The 17,621-nt window shown below is 41.3% G+C and overlaps 2 protein-coding genes across 4 annotated transcripts; one reads left to right on the top strand and one right to left on the bottom strand.

Annotated features, from left to right (window-relative positions):
* The first annotated feature begins 4,006 nt into the window (after window positions 1-4,006).
* LOC136542292 (uncharacterized) lies at window positions 4,007-8,052 on the top strand. The gene is made up of 6 exons (XM_066534660.1): window positions 4,007-4,326; window positions 5,501-5,593; window positions 6,175-6,310; window positions 6,574-6,847; window positions 6,974-7,028; window positions 7,596-8,052. Exons 1-6 carry the CDS (start codon window positions 4,174-4,176, stop codon window positions 7,668-7,670), a joined length of 786 nt encoding a protein of 261 aa, XP_066390757.1. The 5' UTR covers window positions 4,007-4,173; the 3' UTR covers window positions 7,671-8,052.
* Window positions 8,053-8,408: 356 nt separating this feature from the next.
* On the bottom strand, window positions 8,409-13,959 carry LOC136542291 (probable plastid-lipid-associated protein 12, chloroplastic). Of its 3 annotated transcripts, XM_066534657.1 has the most exons (11): window positions 13,565-13,957; window positions 13,405-13,458; window positions 12,764-12,838; window positions 12,511-12,630; window positions 11,045-11,236; window positions 10,739-10,822; window positions 10,566-10,655; window positions 10,423-10,476; window positions 10,234-10,313; window positions 8,959-9,069; window positions 8,409-8,832 (listed from the first exon to the last, which is right to left on the bottom strand). In XM_066534657.1, exons 1-11 carry the CDS (start codon window positions 13,835-13,837, stop codon window positions 8,757-8,759), a joined length of 1,209 nt encoding a protein of 402 aa, XP_066390754.1. In that variant the 5' UTR covers window positions 13,838-13,957; the 3' UTR covers window positions 8,409-8,756. The 3 variants fall into 3 exon arrangements, with proteins under 3 accessions (XP_066390754.1, XP_066390756.1, XP_066390755.1); XM_066534659.1 differs by lacking the exon at window positions 11,045-11,236 and having other exon boundaries at window positions 13,565-13,959; XM_066534658.1 differs by lacking the exons at window positions 8,409-8,832; window positions 8,959-9,069 and adding an exon at window positions 9,107-10,108 and having other exon boundaries at window positions 13,565-13,959.
* Window positions 13,960-17,621: the final 3,662 nt, after the last annotated feature.

The following is a 17,621-nucleotide window of genomic DNA, read 5'->3' as shown; positions in this document are numbered from 1 at the left end:
GTTCTCACATCAATTGCATCATGAATGGCACTTAGAGCAATGTCATTATTTTAGAGAAGCACTTCTTCAGCCGCGGTAGAATTTTTCGGATCCTTAATCTCAATTTTGGTTTCTACCACCTTCCACACCTTTCTATTGATTGACTTGATATATGTGGTCATCTTTGACTTCCAATAAGAGTAATTTGAGCCATCAAATTGGGGTGGCTTCTTGGTGTTATTGATTTGAGCCATTTTAACACCGAAGGTTGTTAAGCCTCAAATAACGATGACCTCGGCTCTGATACCAGTTAAAAGGTCCTAAGAGCTAGAGGAGGGGTGAATAGCCTAATAAAATTTCTACAACAACACTTAACAAAATAGTTAGACAATTATGAGGTGAAGCAAGTGTTGTGCTAGCCTACTCAAAATGCAAGCCATCTACCACAATTCTAGTTTAGATAGTATCTATTCACACAATAGCTATGACACTACCCTATGTTAGTGTGCTCTCAAAGGCTAACTAAAGAGCCACACCAACCAAGCAAACAAGCTCTCACAACTAGCTACACTAAAGAGCTTGTCAACTAGTTTACGGTAAGATAAAGAGAGTGATCAAGAAGGTTATACCGCCATGTAGATGAAAAAATCAATCAATCATAAGGATGAATAACAATAAAGACCAATCACCTTAGAATCAATGATGAACACAATGATTTTTACCGAGGTTCACTTGCTTGCTGGCAAGCTAGTCCTCGTTGTGGTGATTCAGTCACTTGGAGGTTCACGCGCTAATTGGCTTCACACGCCAAACCCTCAATAGGGTGCCGCACAACTAACATAAGATGAGGATCACACAAGCCACGAGCAATCCACTATAGTACCTATTGGCTTTTTACCGGGGAAAGGTCAAGAACCCCTCACAATCACCACGATCGGAGCTGGAGACAATCACCACTCTCCGCTCAACGATCCTCGCTGCTCCAAGCCATCTAGGTGGCGGCAACCACAAAGAGTAACAAGCGAAATCTGCAGCGAAACACGAACACCAAGTGCCTCTAGATGTAAACACTCAATCAATACACTTGGATTATCTCCCAATCTCATAAAGATGATGAATCAATGATAGAGATGAGTGGGAGGTCTTTGGCTAAGCTCACAAGGTTGCTATGTCAAAGAAAATGGCCAAAAGTGTCAGCTTCAACTGGCCATGGGGCTTAAACAGAAGCCCCCATGAAATAGAGCCATTGTACCCCTTCACTAGATACAGCGCGGGGTGACCGGATGCTCCGGTCCAATTGACCAGACGCAGCACCGGACGCTCCGTTCGTGAATACCGGACGTGTCCGGTAGGTCGACCGGACATGTTCGGTAACTCCCAGACCACCACGTGTCTAGTTCAAGACAGGGTAGCCATTGCAGCCCACATGTTCATGCGACCGAACGCACTGACTAGACGTAGAATAATAAATGACCGGACGCTGAGCCTCAGCGTCCGATCAAGTATAGTAAGCACCCACGGACGACCGGACACGTCTGGTCACACCGGACCGGACGCAGCCAGCGTTCGATCAACTGTTCTGCTGAACACTACGTTTACTGATTCACACCGAACGCGTCCGGTAGCACTGTGCAGTTCAGTCCTGAGCCACATACCGGATGTGTCCGATCTCCATACCAGACGCATCCGGTCACTCTGCGACTAGCACGACTAACTCGTTTTCAACTCTATCTTCTTCACCTTTGCTCAAATATACCAACCACCAAGTGTATCACCTTGTGCACACGTGTTAGCATATTTTTACAAATATTTTCAAGGGTGTTAGCACTCTACTAGATCCTAAATGCATATACAATGCGTTAGAACATCTAGTGGCACTTTGATAACCGTATTCGGATACGAGTTTTACCCCTCTTAATAGTACGGCTATCGAACCTAAATGTGATCACACTCTCTAAGTGTCTTGATCACCAAAACAAAATAGCTCCTATGGTTTATACCTTTGCCTTGAGCCTTTTGTTTTTCTCTTTCTTCTTTCCAAGTCCAAGCACTTGATCATCACCATAGCGTCACCATCTTTATGATCTTCATTTGCTTTATCACTTAGAATGTGCTACCTATCTCATGATCACTTGATAAACTAGGTTAGTACTTAGGGTTTCATCAATTCACCAAAATCAAACTAGAGCTTTCACCTTTGCCTTGAGCCTTTTGTTTTTCTCTTTCTTTTTTTCATGTCTAAGCACTTGATCATCACTATGGCATCACCATCATCATGTCATGATATTCATTTGCTTCACCACTTAGAATATGCTACCTATCTCATGATCACTTGATAAACTAGGTAAGCACTTAGGATTTCATCAATTCACCAAAACCAAACTAGAGCTTTCAGCTGTGTTTCTTTTCCTCATCTCAGTGTTCTTTTATCCTACCTTAATGAAATGATAACACAAGGCTCATGGTTCATCCTGTATCTACAAAACCCAAATTTTAAATTTGTTATTAGAAAGGTTATGAAACTAAGATTGTTAGGATGATTTCTTTTACCGTTGGATATGCTTTAATAAAATTGTAAGACCCTCTTTGGATTGTAGGGAAAACAAAGAAAATGAAGAATTCATATATGAATTGAATTACTATAACGTTCTTTGGTTTGTAGGAATCAGAAAAACGTACAAAACTTTCTTTTGTACTTGATTTCATAGGAAACCCACATGAGAAAACACATCCACTTAAGCCGCATGTTTTCTCGCTCCTTGTATTTTTTCTGAGGTTGATCCAAACACCTATTCCTACAAAATACCTGTGCTTTCCATTCCTTCGTCTTGTATACACATTTCCAACTTATTCCTATTTTTCTCCCTCAACTATCGTGATTGTCCAATTTCAAGCTAATTTCAAGCCATGCACCATAACATAGAGCATGCTTTTAGAAAAAAATGAAGCTAGTTTCATAGTTTTCCAAGCTAAAAACAAAATTTCTAAGATTAAATCTAGTTTTATGATTTTTAATTGCATTATTCTTTCTTGTAGAAATATATTTGGATAGTTTTTAAAAAATATGATTTCTAAGATATTTTTTGTGAAAACATTTTCTAGTCCGATTAATCTCCTTTAACTTTTTACTTGGTTCAATTTATCCTCAGCAAAACCATCTTCAAAACCGCTCTGGTGCAAAAATAAATGATTTTTAGAAGTTGAAGGGGTTTAGAAACTAAGTTTATAATTCAGGGCAAAAAAAATCTTATGGCCTCCATCAACCGCTTCAGTTTTTTTTAGTTTTTTTATCTTGAGAAATGCGTTATTTTTTTGTTTTTTATTGATAGAATTCCCTGTGAGCCATTAAAAAAGATCGCAATCCTCCTGTGAGCCACTAAAAAAGTTCAGCGGTCTTCAACGCCACTGCTCTAACTTTTTTTTTTTGCTCTCCATGCCACTGCCATCAGATTGAGCTCTAACGGTGTCAAACTGCTGGTGTGAAAAGTCAAAAATACCCTTAAGTCTAAATATGTCATTATTTTTTTGAGCATCTTAACGACTTCAAATGGAAAAACTCAAAACTAGAAAGTTGTAGATCTCGTCGAGATCTATAATTTTCATATAAAATTATCTTCTTTTAATACCACAAAAATATGATTTTTCTAAGATATATTAATCATATCAAATCATATCTTTTTACGGAATTAAATGAAGATAATTTTTATATAAAAATTATAGATCTCGACGAGATCTATAACTTTCTAGTTTTGAGTTTTTTTATTTAAATTCGTTAAGATGCTTAAAAAAATTAATGACATATTAGACTTAATTGTATTTTTGACTTTTCACACCTGCAGTTTGACACCGTTAGAGTCTAATATGACGGCAGTGGCATAGAGGACAAAAAAAAAGTTAGAGCAGTGATACTGAAGATCACTGAACTTTTCCAATGGCTCACATGGGATTACGTTTTTTTTTTTAATGGCCGACCAGGAATTCCCCTTTTTTATTACGGAGTTAAATCCCGCGTTCAAGGGGGACCTAAACGAGGTAGAAGGGCTTTCTGGGCCTCTAACGGGCCGGACCAGCTATCAGCCACTCGCTCAAACGGTGATTCCTTCCTTCTCCTGCGGAGGGCCACCGCGACACATCCGGCCGTCCTGTCCCCGGAGGTCGCCGCCGCCGTCTTCGTGGGCGGCCGTACCGGCGACGATGAACAGCATCAAGTCGGCTCTCTTCTCCGGCCACCGTCCGCATCCCCTCGCGGCGGCGGCGGCGGCGGTCCCGCACCAGCAGCTGGGGGGCGCTGCGCCGTTCCACTCCACACCCGTTCTGCAGCGGAAGCGCAAGACCCAGTGGCACAATGTAAATACGTAATCCCACCTCCATCCGCTCCTCTTTTCCTGCAATTTCTTTGATGACAAATGGTGTCTCCTTCTGTTTGATCCGAGCGTTATTTTTATCTGGGCCGGAATATGTTTGATGGGATGGAAAGCCTGTGTGGAACCAGGTCTGCCGCACCATTGATGTGCTTTTGAGGATCACTCATTTGGTGGACTATTATTCAGGGAACGATTGGTGAAGCGTTCATGCAGAATCCTATTAGATAGTTTCGCATTATAAAACTAATGTTACTAGATTTTATCTGGTGTGTTTGTTTTTCCTTGTTATCCTGCTCTGCACAGGGTGATAGATGCAAAAATTGAGGATACTCTTGCCCTAAAAAAATAAAAGAGTTGGGAACTTGGGATACTCAAGCTTGCTCTTTGATGTTTGTGGACTGTTCCTCTTTGCTATTGGGCTGCTTTCTGCATTGCTCATCTCTCGATTGCAGCCGATTTGAACTTGGGCTAAACCTACAAGTATCAACATAGATGTTCATGACCTACAAGTTAGTATTTTTTTTAACTAATTTTGGAAGTGTTCAAAGTGGGTCTAGACATGCCTATGCTTACTTAGATCTTCACCCTCCCGTTTCGTGCTTAATAAAGCAGTTGCATATGGAACTGAACCAATTTCATCAGGACATCAGGTTGCTGAGGGCTTGGCTTGTGGTCAGGGATGCAAGTTCCACTTGTTTTGGCCTTTTTTGGGTTGATGAGTCCACCCAAAACTTGCTAAATGAACTAAAATGACATCCAAGTAATTAATTTATGGGGAGAAATGAACTAAAATGGCATGTCATCGTAATTAACTTAGGGGGGGGGGGGGCAGTAAAATGACAGCACCATAATTAATTAGCCGACCCAGAAAAAATCATTAAATACCCACCTGCATCCCTACTTGTGGTAAATTGCGCTGTGCTTTTCAAGATGAATCTTTTAATGGATGTTATACTCAAGAAACTTTGTTCAACAGTGATTGGTTCAGCCGGTTTCTCTGTTTTGCCTGCTTAGGTTTCAATGGAATAGCATTCTATCTTTCTAGAAGCTTGTGCTAACTGATCAGTCACAAGAAACGTTGTTTCTTACTACAATACAAAATAGTTTGTGCTTCGAATAGAGAAAGAACCAATGCGATATACCTTATGCTTGAGCAGAGATTCAACTATTATACGAGACGTAGGAAGAACAGAGAAACTAAAAGGTCGATGCTACGGAACATGTCAGAGTATGCAGAGTATCTTTTCCAGGTCAGTGTAATGAAGCATTTCACATTTTCATGATATTTCAGTTTTGATCACAAATCCTGTAAGTCTTCTGATCTTGTTATTCTTCACACTAGTTCAGTATATTAAAGTATTATATTTTTATCATATTCCCTTGCATACTAAAGAAAGAGTCCTGAAAGCATTAGAATGGTGTGTTGGGTTCCAGAAGCTCTTACTAGATTCCACATCATAGCACAACAATTGCAAGAAGACTGGGTAGTGTTCGGAATCAGCTGTTTATATTCATGCAAGAAGACTGGGTAGTGTTTGATGCCTTAAACTTGGGGGCTTTTATGTCTATATAAGGACTCCAGTACTCAATACGAAAGAATGTGCCTTTTTTGTGAAATTTGGGATAGAGTAAAAAAGAACCCTCTTATTTTTGAACCCCTCCCCCTCCCTCTCCCTGTTCTGTTTCTGCTTTCCATTGTTTAAGGCATTTTTTAGTTCATTTCGCTCTTGCTAAAATGTTGGTTCAGCTTTCAATAATGTCTCTCAAATGCTTAATGCAGATACAGAATGTTCTGTTCCATTTATATTTTTATATTTTTCTTGATGTTCAGAGTTGGCGTGATGAAGATGAGAAAAATGATGCATCTAGTGGGCCTTCATGGTTTAGAGGACATCGTTGGGTCAGGAATTCAAACAACAATGGTTTCCGTACACATGATTTTTATTCTGGGAATTTCGGAAGCAAAGGTTCAATACCTTTTCCTTTTCCTATCTTATAAGATATTTCAGTTATTCTTCTCTATAGATTGTAACTTGGATTGAAAAGTTCTTCTGCTGGCCTTCAATGTCCAGCAGTTTTTGTCAGAAATGTTACAGATGTATATAAGTGTGCAAGGCATCTTATGTTATGAAAATTAGAATTACTTTGATGATATCAATGCCTTTTTACTAGCCAGTATACCATGGATCTTGTGGAGTGTAAACTTTAGTTATTTGTTGTTTGGCTACAGGAGGATTTGATTTTTGCACGAGTGATGAGGATGAACCAGAGAATCTGTTTCGTAATGTTTTCCGAGACCAGCGCACATATTATTGGTCATTTTCATCTGATAATTTTCAGAGGAACTCCAGACGTGCTCGCTCAGAAAAATCCAGAAACTGGAGTTCTGAAACAGAAACAGACGAGGAGGATGAAGTACCAGCTCCATCAGAGGTATCTTTGGCACGACAAGCTCTTGGATTGAGCACTTCTGGTCCGCTAAAACTTGAAGATGTTAAAAGCGCGTAAGATCTTTGAGCATTTTTATGGCTTTGAGTCCTTTTTTCCTTTTTGGCAGAGATTGTGTGTATACTTCCTTTTGAACTGTTCCAAAGATTATTTGACTATTTATTTCCTTTCTTTGATACTAGATACCGAGCATGCGCACTTAGATGGCATCCAGATCGCCACAGTGGATCATCTAAGGTATTGTTCTACATCCAATCCAAACATTCAAAAGTTTATCTTTCACTTGCTTTACAAAATTGTGTCACTTTTCTTTCTCTGAATAATGTGCTGTTAGTCTTTCACATAAGTCCTCAGCATACACGAGGTACCACTGTGAGGTAGGATTGAACTGAACATCAAACAATATGGTTATATCAATTAATGACTAGATGCTGAAGTTACAGATCATGTCCCCCCCTTTTCACCCTTTACCAAATAATTTTGGAATGCACCTGTCTTTTATGAGACTGCACTATATTATCTTATAAAGCTAATACATTTTCACTATGATCAATAAGGATCCATCATAGATTCTTTGGAACAGACATATTAGTCTGTGTTTCACGTTTTTACGACTATCCTGTGCCCGATTTAGTAGAAGACATAAAATTCTGGTTCAGATTGAGTCCACCATAATGTTATATCTGGGAGAGGTTGCATCTTTGTAGTCAATGTTTTGGATGTTTGTCTTTAATTACAACACAAATAATTAATATTGTTATTTTACATAGCTAATTAAGCATATGGGGTTTGTTTGATGGACAGGCTACAGCTGAGGAGAAATTCAAGCATTGCAGCGCAGCATACAAGACCTTATGTGATAGTTTCGCTGCTGCATAGATAATTTTGCTGGTGCATAGATAATTTTGAATGAAGATGGACTCTGGATGAGTCCCTATCAAACTTTCCAGCTGCAAATTCTGAAGAGCTGCCACATGCTTGTGGTAGCTCGTACCACCCTAATCCCAAGAGTCGCATTTCTCTTGGCTCTTTGGGGGGGATTGTGTAAACTCAAAATTGACCAGATAATATGAGTTCTGTACCATGTATAATCTTTTCTCAGAGCTTATTGTTGTATTCTTTATAGAGATAGGAAGACATTGTTCATACCACAATTTAGGTTGGATGTTTTTTATGGGTTTGTGTGATGATAGACGATTACATTTACATTACATTATCACCTTTGTTGCTGACAAAGTTCTTGTGGACCGTGAACCATCTGATATTGGCTATGTTTTGCAGCATGTTATTTGTTCATAACTAGTCCTTTGGACTTGGACATTTTCTTTTTTTCTACATGCTGCTCTGGAAATAGATTGCATGTTCTGGAGGGGTGCCAAATTTCAGCAGCACATAATTCGTCAGGTTAATAGGTACGTCTGCGTGATTTCAGACAGTCAATTCGGACACCATTTTATAATAATGAGAATGACGAGCAGTCATATTCAGTCCTGAAACAGAAATCGGGCAGCACGAACAGGAGCCTGAGTGGATGTACGGGCTCATCAAGAAAATAAAAGTTACTCTACTTACAAAAGGGCATTTTGAGATCTACTTTCTACCATGTCTTCTAGGAACTTTATTAGAGTAATAGAAACATCATTCCATGGTCTTAAAGTTACATAAGAAATTCTCTGAGAAATCTGGTTTCAAACAGGCCTTGACAGAATGTTGCCATAAAAAAAAAATGCTCAGCTGCCTTTTTTTAATAAAAAAATGCTCACCTGTGGCTCCATATATTTTTGAGAAAACGGTTCGAGTACATGAAAACTAAGTAGACACAACCTAAGTTTTTTTTTCTTCTAAAATAGGGTCAGCTATACACCAGTAAATTTTAAATTATGTCGCTTGAACTAGTCACATCTGATATCAGGTGTGCGCATCAATGAAATTAAGATATATGTTCACACATCCTTCATTAGGGTGTCATGTATTTGCAATGCGTAAATGGACAAGCATGTGCTGGTTAAGCCTGGATATCCTTATCTTGTTGTCGATATACCTGCAATGAGAGAGAAAAAAACTCATTCTAGTTCTCTGCTATCTTGAGCCGCCACTCACCAGAAACCAAAATTTTTCTTAAGTATAACTTGCATATTTAGATTCCAGGAAATCATGAATGACTCACAAGATTTCCATGACAAATTCTCCTTGAGCATCCAAGGGAAACTGTAAACCACCAACTTGAACAGCTCCTTCTTTCATGGACACGGTAAAGGTGTTGCCACTCCCTTTTTTGCTGCAAGTGCAATTCAAAGCTGAGTCAGAACTGGAAACCAAAATGCACTTACGCACAATAATTTGTACAGCCTTGTACACCGTGTCTTACTGCAAAACGTTCATTTCCCTCCCTGTATGTGCACAGCTTATTTATATGTTTGCACTTACAAAAGTAAGTATAGCATAATGTTTCCTTCAGGTAGAAGGCAAACTGCTTCAACAATTATAGATCACGCATGCTAGATGTTAGTCGCTGAATTCTTACTCTTGGTAGAAGCAGAATTCTTACTCTCATCGAGAGAGGATGACACTAGGAGTTGGGACAATTTTCTGGTTTATTTCTCAATGCCATGAACAGAGCCGGCTCCTCCTCCTCCGCCTGTGCGAGTGTGCGACGTGGGCCTGGCCGCGTCGTGGCTGTCGACAGTCCTTGGCCCAATGGCCAAGCTAGCCGCAGTTGCGGCAGGCGTCGTCTCGTGCCGGCTTGTGCTTGCCGGCGGTGCCACCCTGGGCGCCTCTGCGGGCATCACCCTCGGCACGTCCTCGTGCCCCGGCCTGGGCGTCTCTGCGCGCCTTGCGCGCCTTGCCACGCTTGCGACTGCCAGTCGCGGAAGAAGGCTCCCCCTTCTTTCGGTCACATGCAAGCATCGGGCTACCTCCAGCGGCACCGGCCGCAGCGGCTCTCCTCCACCTTGACGAGCCAAAAGCACAAGCCCCCCTCGGCGACGGCTCCGACAACGACAAGACTGACGGGTGGTGCCTCGACACTGGCGCCACCCATCACATGACCGGTCGACGGGAGTTCTTCACCGAGCTTGACTCTAGCGTCCGAGGCTCCGTCAAGTTTGGGGATGCCTCCGGCGTGGAGATCAAGGGCGTCGGCTCCGTCATCTTCACCGCCGTGTCTGGTGAGCACAGGCTGCTCACCGGAGTCTACTACATCCCCGCGTTGAGGAACTCCATCATCAGCTTGGGACAGCTAGATGAGAACGGTTCGCGCGTGGTGGTTGAGGATGGAGTCATGAGGATTTGGGATCGCCGTCGCCGCCTTCTTAACACTAGAGGAGTAGAGTAAGGACTTCTGTTTTTTCTTCATTAAGATAAGATGGTCTTGCACAAATGCAAACTATCGTTGACAGGAAACACAAATAAACATTGATTCTTGAAGGCTCTACAGACTTACCATATGTTGCCTGTTGCATTGAGGGTGAGACTTGGGAAGGGGCTAGCCGAATTCTTTAATTTCCCGTCTTCTTTTATAATCTAAACAGAAAGTCCATGTTACTATTAGTCATGTGAGATGCCCAGTGCCAATAAACACACTAAAGTATCACACTATCACTTTACTGTTTGAGTTCATTCTGAAACTGACCTGGAAGTCCTTGAGACCGGCAGATGCAACAGATGACCAACTTTCACCTTCAGTCTGCAACCATAGAAAGGCAAAGCACTTTCAGGACTCCAAAATGTATGCAAATAACCAGTATGAGAGTCTAGTTAAGTATCCAGATTAACCTGTGAGCTCCACAATAGTTGCCATTCACCCACCAGAATGCTTAGATCAGTCTTTGTTCCATTTTGGCTTGAAATAAAATCATTGATGACCTGTTTAGCCAAAAAGAAAGTTTGTACACATAACTTGTCTCCATTTAGTGCGACGATGGATGATACAAGCTGTAATCACACACCTCTTCTACTCCTGTTCTTGCAGATATAGCTGACAATAAGATTTGTCTTGGGTCTGCACTCTTCTGTAGGACAAAAGTTGTTCCCTGCACTACAGATTGTTTTGAAAATATGATGAAATACAAGCAGGTCTATACGAAGCCAAATAGTTTCTATATAGAAGGGTTATGGACTTGATATGCTGCAGATTTCTACTAAATCAGGAGAATATGCACACAAATTGAAACCTTAAATGCTTCAAGGCTGCATTTCTGAACATTCCGATGCTGTTAAGGTAGTAAAATAGCATCAAGATTATGTCATCGTACCTTGTTTCCCCTTGAAATACGTATGTTCCCAGTGTGGGATAAGTATGTTGTGTCAAGCCAACCCTTAGCTTCATCTCCAAGAAGTCTAAATGGCACTGGGTATGGAACTTTAAATGGAAGAAACTTGAAGGTGAATGCTGCTCGGTCAAAACGGAAAAGTATGCGCTTTCCATCCTTAATAGTTGCTTCTGCCTGGTTTTATTTTCATAAAACACTTATTGTAAGTATTGTATTAGAAATTTAAAGTAACAATCCCTAAGGCAATACAAGTATTTATTTCTTTACACTTAACTCTCACTAAGGCAGCATAGTAAGGCCTTATTTCTTTACAGTTAACTCTCTCTAAGTCAGTACAACGCTTTATTTCCAACATCCTCCATGTTTATAATGACAAGATTGATAGTTAATGTTGCAGAACCTTTTCAATTACAGATTAATTTGGATGTTACCACCTATTCTGTTTTGCCTTGGAAGAATAGCAGCAAAAACAGGGATTAGGTAATGGAGACACGGAATTTATTTCGTTGGGTTTAGTAATAGATGTGTGCTATAATGTCATTTAGTGTGATGCTAAGAGTGTAGGTTTCTAGTTTATCATAACAGAATAGACGTCATAAACAATTGGCAAGGTCAGGTGCATTTCTTTCTACTCCCTCCATTCCAAATTTATGACATTTAAGACAAGCTAATTAACAAAAAAATGAACTAATTATCATGTCCTAAATGTTATATATTCTAAAACAGAGGGAGTATTCTTTTTAATCATGCATTGATAACTTGGTATGCATTTCCTGAATATGAATCCTAAATACCAATTTGTTTTTCACTCGTTAAAGCTTGTTGAAAATTTGGTATTGACATGCTAAGTTGTATGTGTGCATGTAACACCTCAGACATGATTGCTAATTTGCATTGGATACCAAATAAAATCTGACAAGCATCCACTCCCTTTGATAAGTTTATAAGTTTAATAACAAATTTTATAAAGTAGATACATTATTAATATTTCCTGAGTCTCTGTAATGTAAAATTTCATCACTTATATTGGGAAAATTATAATTCAACCTGACAAGCAGCCATTCCCTTTGATACATTTATAAGCTTAATAACATATATCGTAACAAGTAGATACATTATTAATATTTCCTGATTCCCTGTAATTTAAGATTTCATCAATTATGTTGGAGTAAAATTAAGCGTGCACACACACATTGAACATAACACCAAAACTTCACTGTAGTTCAAATGCACATAAAAAAATAAAGCTCTTCACGGAATGTAGATACGTTGTTAATTCAGAGAACTGAACTCTAAAATGCATAGTTCGACATGAAAGGTAATAGTAAATGAAATGGCAGGATCAGGGATGCAGGAAGCACAAACAGATGAAGGACTGACTAGGAAAGATGCAAATCCCGAAAGCCCCATGTCAGTTGAAACTCAGGTGATATTGACACAGAAATTACCTCTACTTTCAGATCACCAACTGATTCTGAAAACTTGACAACATTGACCACCCTTGGATCATCTGTTCGAAGATACACTTCCTGGAAGATACGGAAGGAGTCAACTCCAACAAACGTCCTCTGCATGAAATGTGAACCAACAATAGATTTAGTCATCCATCTAGAGCTTTCACAATCCAAAGATGAAAGAATACAGATACAGATAGTAAATGGAGCATGTATTTTCAAACAAAAGCGTTTTGATTTACTCCACCTGAATGGGTGATGCTGTCCCTGGTCTCGTAGTGAAGATGAGCTGCCAGCTACCTTCGATTAAACTTGAACTCGTCTACAGAGAAACAATAAAGCTAAGAAGGCAAGCTTTCCTCTAGTTTCAAGTAGAACATTTTGAGCTTTGTTGGGTGCACATATGGTAACAGAGTTTTGAGTTTATTTTTTCCTAAACTAAAAACTCCCTGAGTCACTTATCTTGAATTCTAAATCAATGCAATACCTCACCAGAATTAGAGCTTAGCTGTTCCAGATATTCATTGTCACATCAAACCAATTCTACCAAAAGGAACAATAGTGTCATTCAGTTAAACTTGTGGAGTCTGTAATATTAATTACATGTTGTTAACTGATTTATTCTGTGCAAGGATATATCATACGAAGCTCTAGACAATGTCCAAAGTAGGAAGCTTCGGCTCCAGCATATTATCGCTGTTAAGGCTGTAAACCCGCTAGTTCAAAGTTCAAACCTCACTAGAATTTCTCTGTACAGTCGGCTTCAACTTAAATATGGAAGATTTAAGCTAACCCATTTGATAATTGACACCTGAAGCATTAATCTTTGACAGTTGACTTCACTAATTAACCACTATCACGAGTAAGCTGATTAGATTATAATCGCACCGGATCAGGAACGCCTCCCAGGGCCTCGAGAGCCTGCACGGCGCTCTCCACTTCCTGCAACCACCACAAAAAGGCGTCAGCCTCCAGTGACACGCCCACCTGCATGTCAGCAAGCACGTGGTGCGCTCGGCAGAGGTCTAGTGAATCGCGAGTCTCTTGCCTGGAGCTGGCGCGGTGCGACGGCGCGGCCGCGGCCCTGGACGCCGAGGAGGGCCTCGAGCAACACCAACTCAGGTTCCGTGTATGCCTCCGCCTCCGCGGACGCTACCGACGGCGCCCCGAGCGCCAGGGCCCGGCGGCGGCGAAGGCGAAGCCGGGGCGGGGTCCCCCAGATGCGCGGCGCGCGGGAGGCGCTGGCGCGAGGCGACACGCATCGCGGAGGCGGAGGCCGGAGGTGCATAAGGCCTCCGGGTGCTGCTGGGGCGGTGGCCATGGGGCGCGGGGTGCACGGAGATGGGGCGCGGTTTTCGTGGCTTGCGTTCGCGCCTCTCGTGCGCCGTGCGCGTGGGTGAAGCAGTGGCCGTTGTTCGATTCGTGGGGCAGTTGGGTGACCTGTGTGAGTCTGTGACAGTGTGACCAACAGAACGCTGGGTTCGCGGACCGTTTTTCTGCCAGCGTGGAGTGCAGCATTTCTCCTTTTATTAGCTTTTATTTTACCATTCGTGTTTTACACCGGTTTGGAATCCAAGAGTTTCACATTAATCGTAGTAGAAATTAGTTCAATTTCACAGGAAAAACATAGAACCCAGATTTTCTTCCACCTTCCAAACAAGCCTTAAGCTTTTAAGGCCCAAGGCATCCAAAATGGTGTAACCAATTGTCGACTTTCGCTAACGCTCTTGTCAGGACGTCCGTCCGGATGGAACGTACCCGTCTCGTGCTGCACGCCCCTGCGCCTCTCCATCTCGTGCCGTGCGCCTCGCACGATCGCACCGAACCCACCACGTGCCCCTGCGCCTTCTGCCTCGTGCCTCGCACAGTCGCACCGGACCCGCCTCGCGACTCATGTCGTGCACCCCGCTCGTGCCTCGTGCCGCGTCAACTAGTCTCCATTGGGCGTCAGCAAGTACATGAGCACATGTTGCAACCATATGTTTCATGCATTTCAGATGTATATTGCATATGTTTCATCTAGATATTGCAAAAGTATATCTGGTATTACATATGTTGCAATGACTATACACGTATGTTGCAAATACACATTTCAAATGTTTCAGCTGTTTCAAACGTATGTTGCAAGTGTTTTATCTGAATATTGCATATGTTGCGGTGACTATACATGTATGTTGCAAGCGTATGTTCTAAATGTTTCACCTCTTTTAGACCTATGTTGCAAGTGTTTCATCTGGATGTTACATATGTTACAATATTGCATATGTTTCAGACATGTTGCAAGCGTCTATTCAAAATGTTTCATCTATTTCAGACGCATGTTGCAAGTGTGTTTATCAGGATGTTGTAGTTGCTATACACATATGTTGCAAACATTTGTTTGTAAATTTTTCACCTGTTTGGGACGTATATTGCAGAAGTGCTTTCATGTTGCAACATTAGCAGACATAGGAAGCGGGCGCATGCAGATGCGGTCCCCACGTGCGTGACAAGCGAAGCAGTCATGTAGTGTGTCAATAGGCATGTGGTGCGGTCCCCACCTACCTGCGCATCAACGCAGCAGTTGCATGCGGCATGCGAGGGCGGACGTGCAGGCGCAATAGTGGAGCGTATTCGCGTGGGACTGTGCATATGGAGGAAAAATTGCTGTCACTCCTGCAGCTGCATGCCATGCGAAACTGAGGGAGCAGAGCATGTAGGTGGATGCTCGACGCTGGACGAGCACACATGAGGAGGTGAGGTGCAGCAGTCCAGACAGACTGCGCGGCGAGGCAGGCGCGGGCATCCAGATGTCAAGATGTCAAGGAGCTGTCCATGCTACAATTGACTTTAGCTTTAATCGTTATAGTACGTTAGATTTGCCAACAAAATACTTTAACATGTCAATGTTGTACTAACTCAGACCAACACGATTTCTGCCAAAACTAAATTGACTATGGTAGTTAACGGAGAGAAAATATGAACCACTTATATTAAGTTAAAAAATTTAGATATGAAAGGATATATTTTTTTAAAAAAAATCGAACACAATACGCTACGCTCAATTCGCATATATATACGTCCTTATTAATCGTTTATAGCCTATTTATGTTTTGTCATGCAAAGGCTAAGATATTTCTAAGGCCATGAGAGAACTCCGCTGTCTGATTCTTCATCTCTCCTTGATTCCTCGAAGGAGTAATTTCATTAGATATCTATGAGGGAGTAGGGCAGAGAGGAGTAGGGCAGAGAGCAGATGAGATTCTTTGCTAATTCCCACCAGAATATAACAGGGAGCAGGATGAATGGAGAAGTGATTCTCTCGTGATCCTCATTTGAACAGTTGACATTTTGATTGTTTGACTGGTTAGAAGTGATTCTCTTCAAAGAAGCTGAAGCTAGAGCACTCCCAAATGCCCCTAAGATTTTTTAACCAAATCTACTTATCTCTGTAATAATTCTGGAATCATCATCATCATACTATAAAAGAGCGAGTTTTTAGGGGCTCTTCTTCTACGATAACCGTTCGATCTTGACACCGTTTCATATGAACCTTCCGTCGTCCGAGATCATACTCTCCCTCATTAATAACCGTTCGATCCAGACGCCGTGGAATATGAGCCTTCCATCATCTTGACATCTTACATTACCCCACGCTTCTTCAATCCCATGGCTCTCTAGGTCACGTACCCTGTCCAACGGAATTACAACTCAATCCCATGGCTCTCTAGGTCACGTACTCTGCCCAATGGAATTACAACTCCCTCTCGGCCACGGCACGGCAACAATACAACTTCTGCCGGTTTCGTCATGGCACGCACGTTTCCATTGATGTGGTGCGACGGGACTAGGACTCTAGAGTACGTGAAATTAAAGCCCCCTTTGGCACGGCTCATCCAAAACGGCTTCACCGGTGAAGCCAAAGCCGGTGAAGCTAGAAAAACTGATTTTTTCCGGCTTCTAGTTCATTTTAACCCTGGTTTAGAAAACAGCTTTACGCTACAGTGCCTCGATTTACGTAAAATAGATGAAGCTAAAACTGGCATAAGCCTTACCAAAGAGGCCTTAAGAAAAAGCATAGCGGTTCGTTCGCATAAGACTTCTCCTAGGCCTTCGTGGTGGGCCTGGTACCTACCGCTAGAGGAGGCAGCGGCCAAACGCAACAAGCCTCCATGTTCTGTCGTCAGCAGCCGGGAAGAAATTGGTGAAGGCCTGAAGGGACACGTGGAAGGTTGAGGCCCACAGACCGGCAAGAGGAAAAGGCAAAGAAAAAACTCAGGACTACTTACACTCTGATATTTTTTTCCCACCACTAAGTTATCGATATAGTTTTGATTTTGTTAGAATCCAGCTGAGTCAATGATCCAATAAATTAAACCATGAGATGAAATATTAAATAGTCCATTGTCTAATTTAATCTAAATAAATGTGTCTCGAATATATACATATATACCAGTGCAATCCCTGATCAGGGCTAAAACTCAATATTTTACTCTACTAACACATGTATATTATGAAAATTAGAATTGTCATATATTTACAAATAAATATTTTTGTGCCTTGCAATGAGAGAGAAAATCCATCAAGATAGTATTTTAAAATATACACCAATAATAACTTATATTATGGATGTTATGACCACAAAAAATAAATTATAGATTTTAAATTTTATAGAAAAAGTAAAACACAAATATATATGTAACATTCCTGTCCTCATTTTTCATGACATCTATCTTTATTGTATATCCGGTAATTCAATTAATATTTTCATTATATTTTAAATAGTTTTTATGTGTCACACGGGCATATTTGCTAGTTTAATAAAAGAACTTCTTTGTCGAAAAATATCAATATAATAAAATGAAATTTTGAAAAGTTATGAGTTTATTGCAAACTGGTTGTGTGTTCGGCTGAGCTAAAAGCTGACTTATTCGGCTTCTTTTCTCAGTTAAAGCAGTGTTTTTGTCTAACAACATTAAGTGTTTCAGCGTAAACGGTGAAAATTTCGTACCAGCCGAACAAACTGGGTGTAAACGAACACCTTTGACTTTGACCCGCGGCAGTCAAATCTTCTGATTTCCTCGTCCTTTCCCCAGCTCCCACATCAGAACCTCGTAATGCGCTCG

The sequence above is a fragment of the Miscanthus floridulus genome, chromosome 3, assembly GCF_019320115.1.
Source record: "Miscanthus floridulus cultivar M001 chromosome 3, ASM1932011v1, whole genome shotgun sequence".
NCBI lineage: Eukaryota > Viridiplantae > Streptophyta > Magnoliopsida > Poales > Poaceae > Miscanthus > Miscanthus floridulus.
This window is presented reverse-complemented; position numbering and strand designations above follow the sequence as displayed.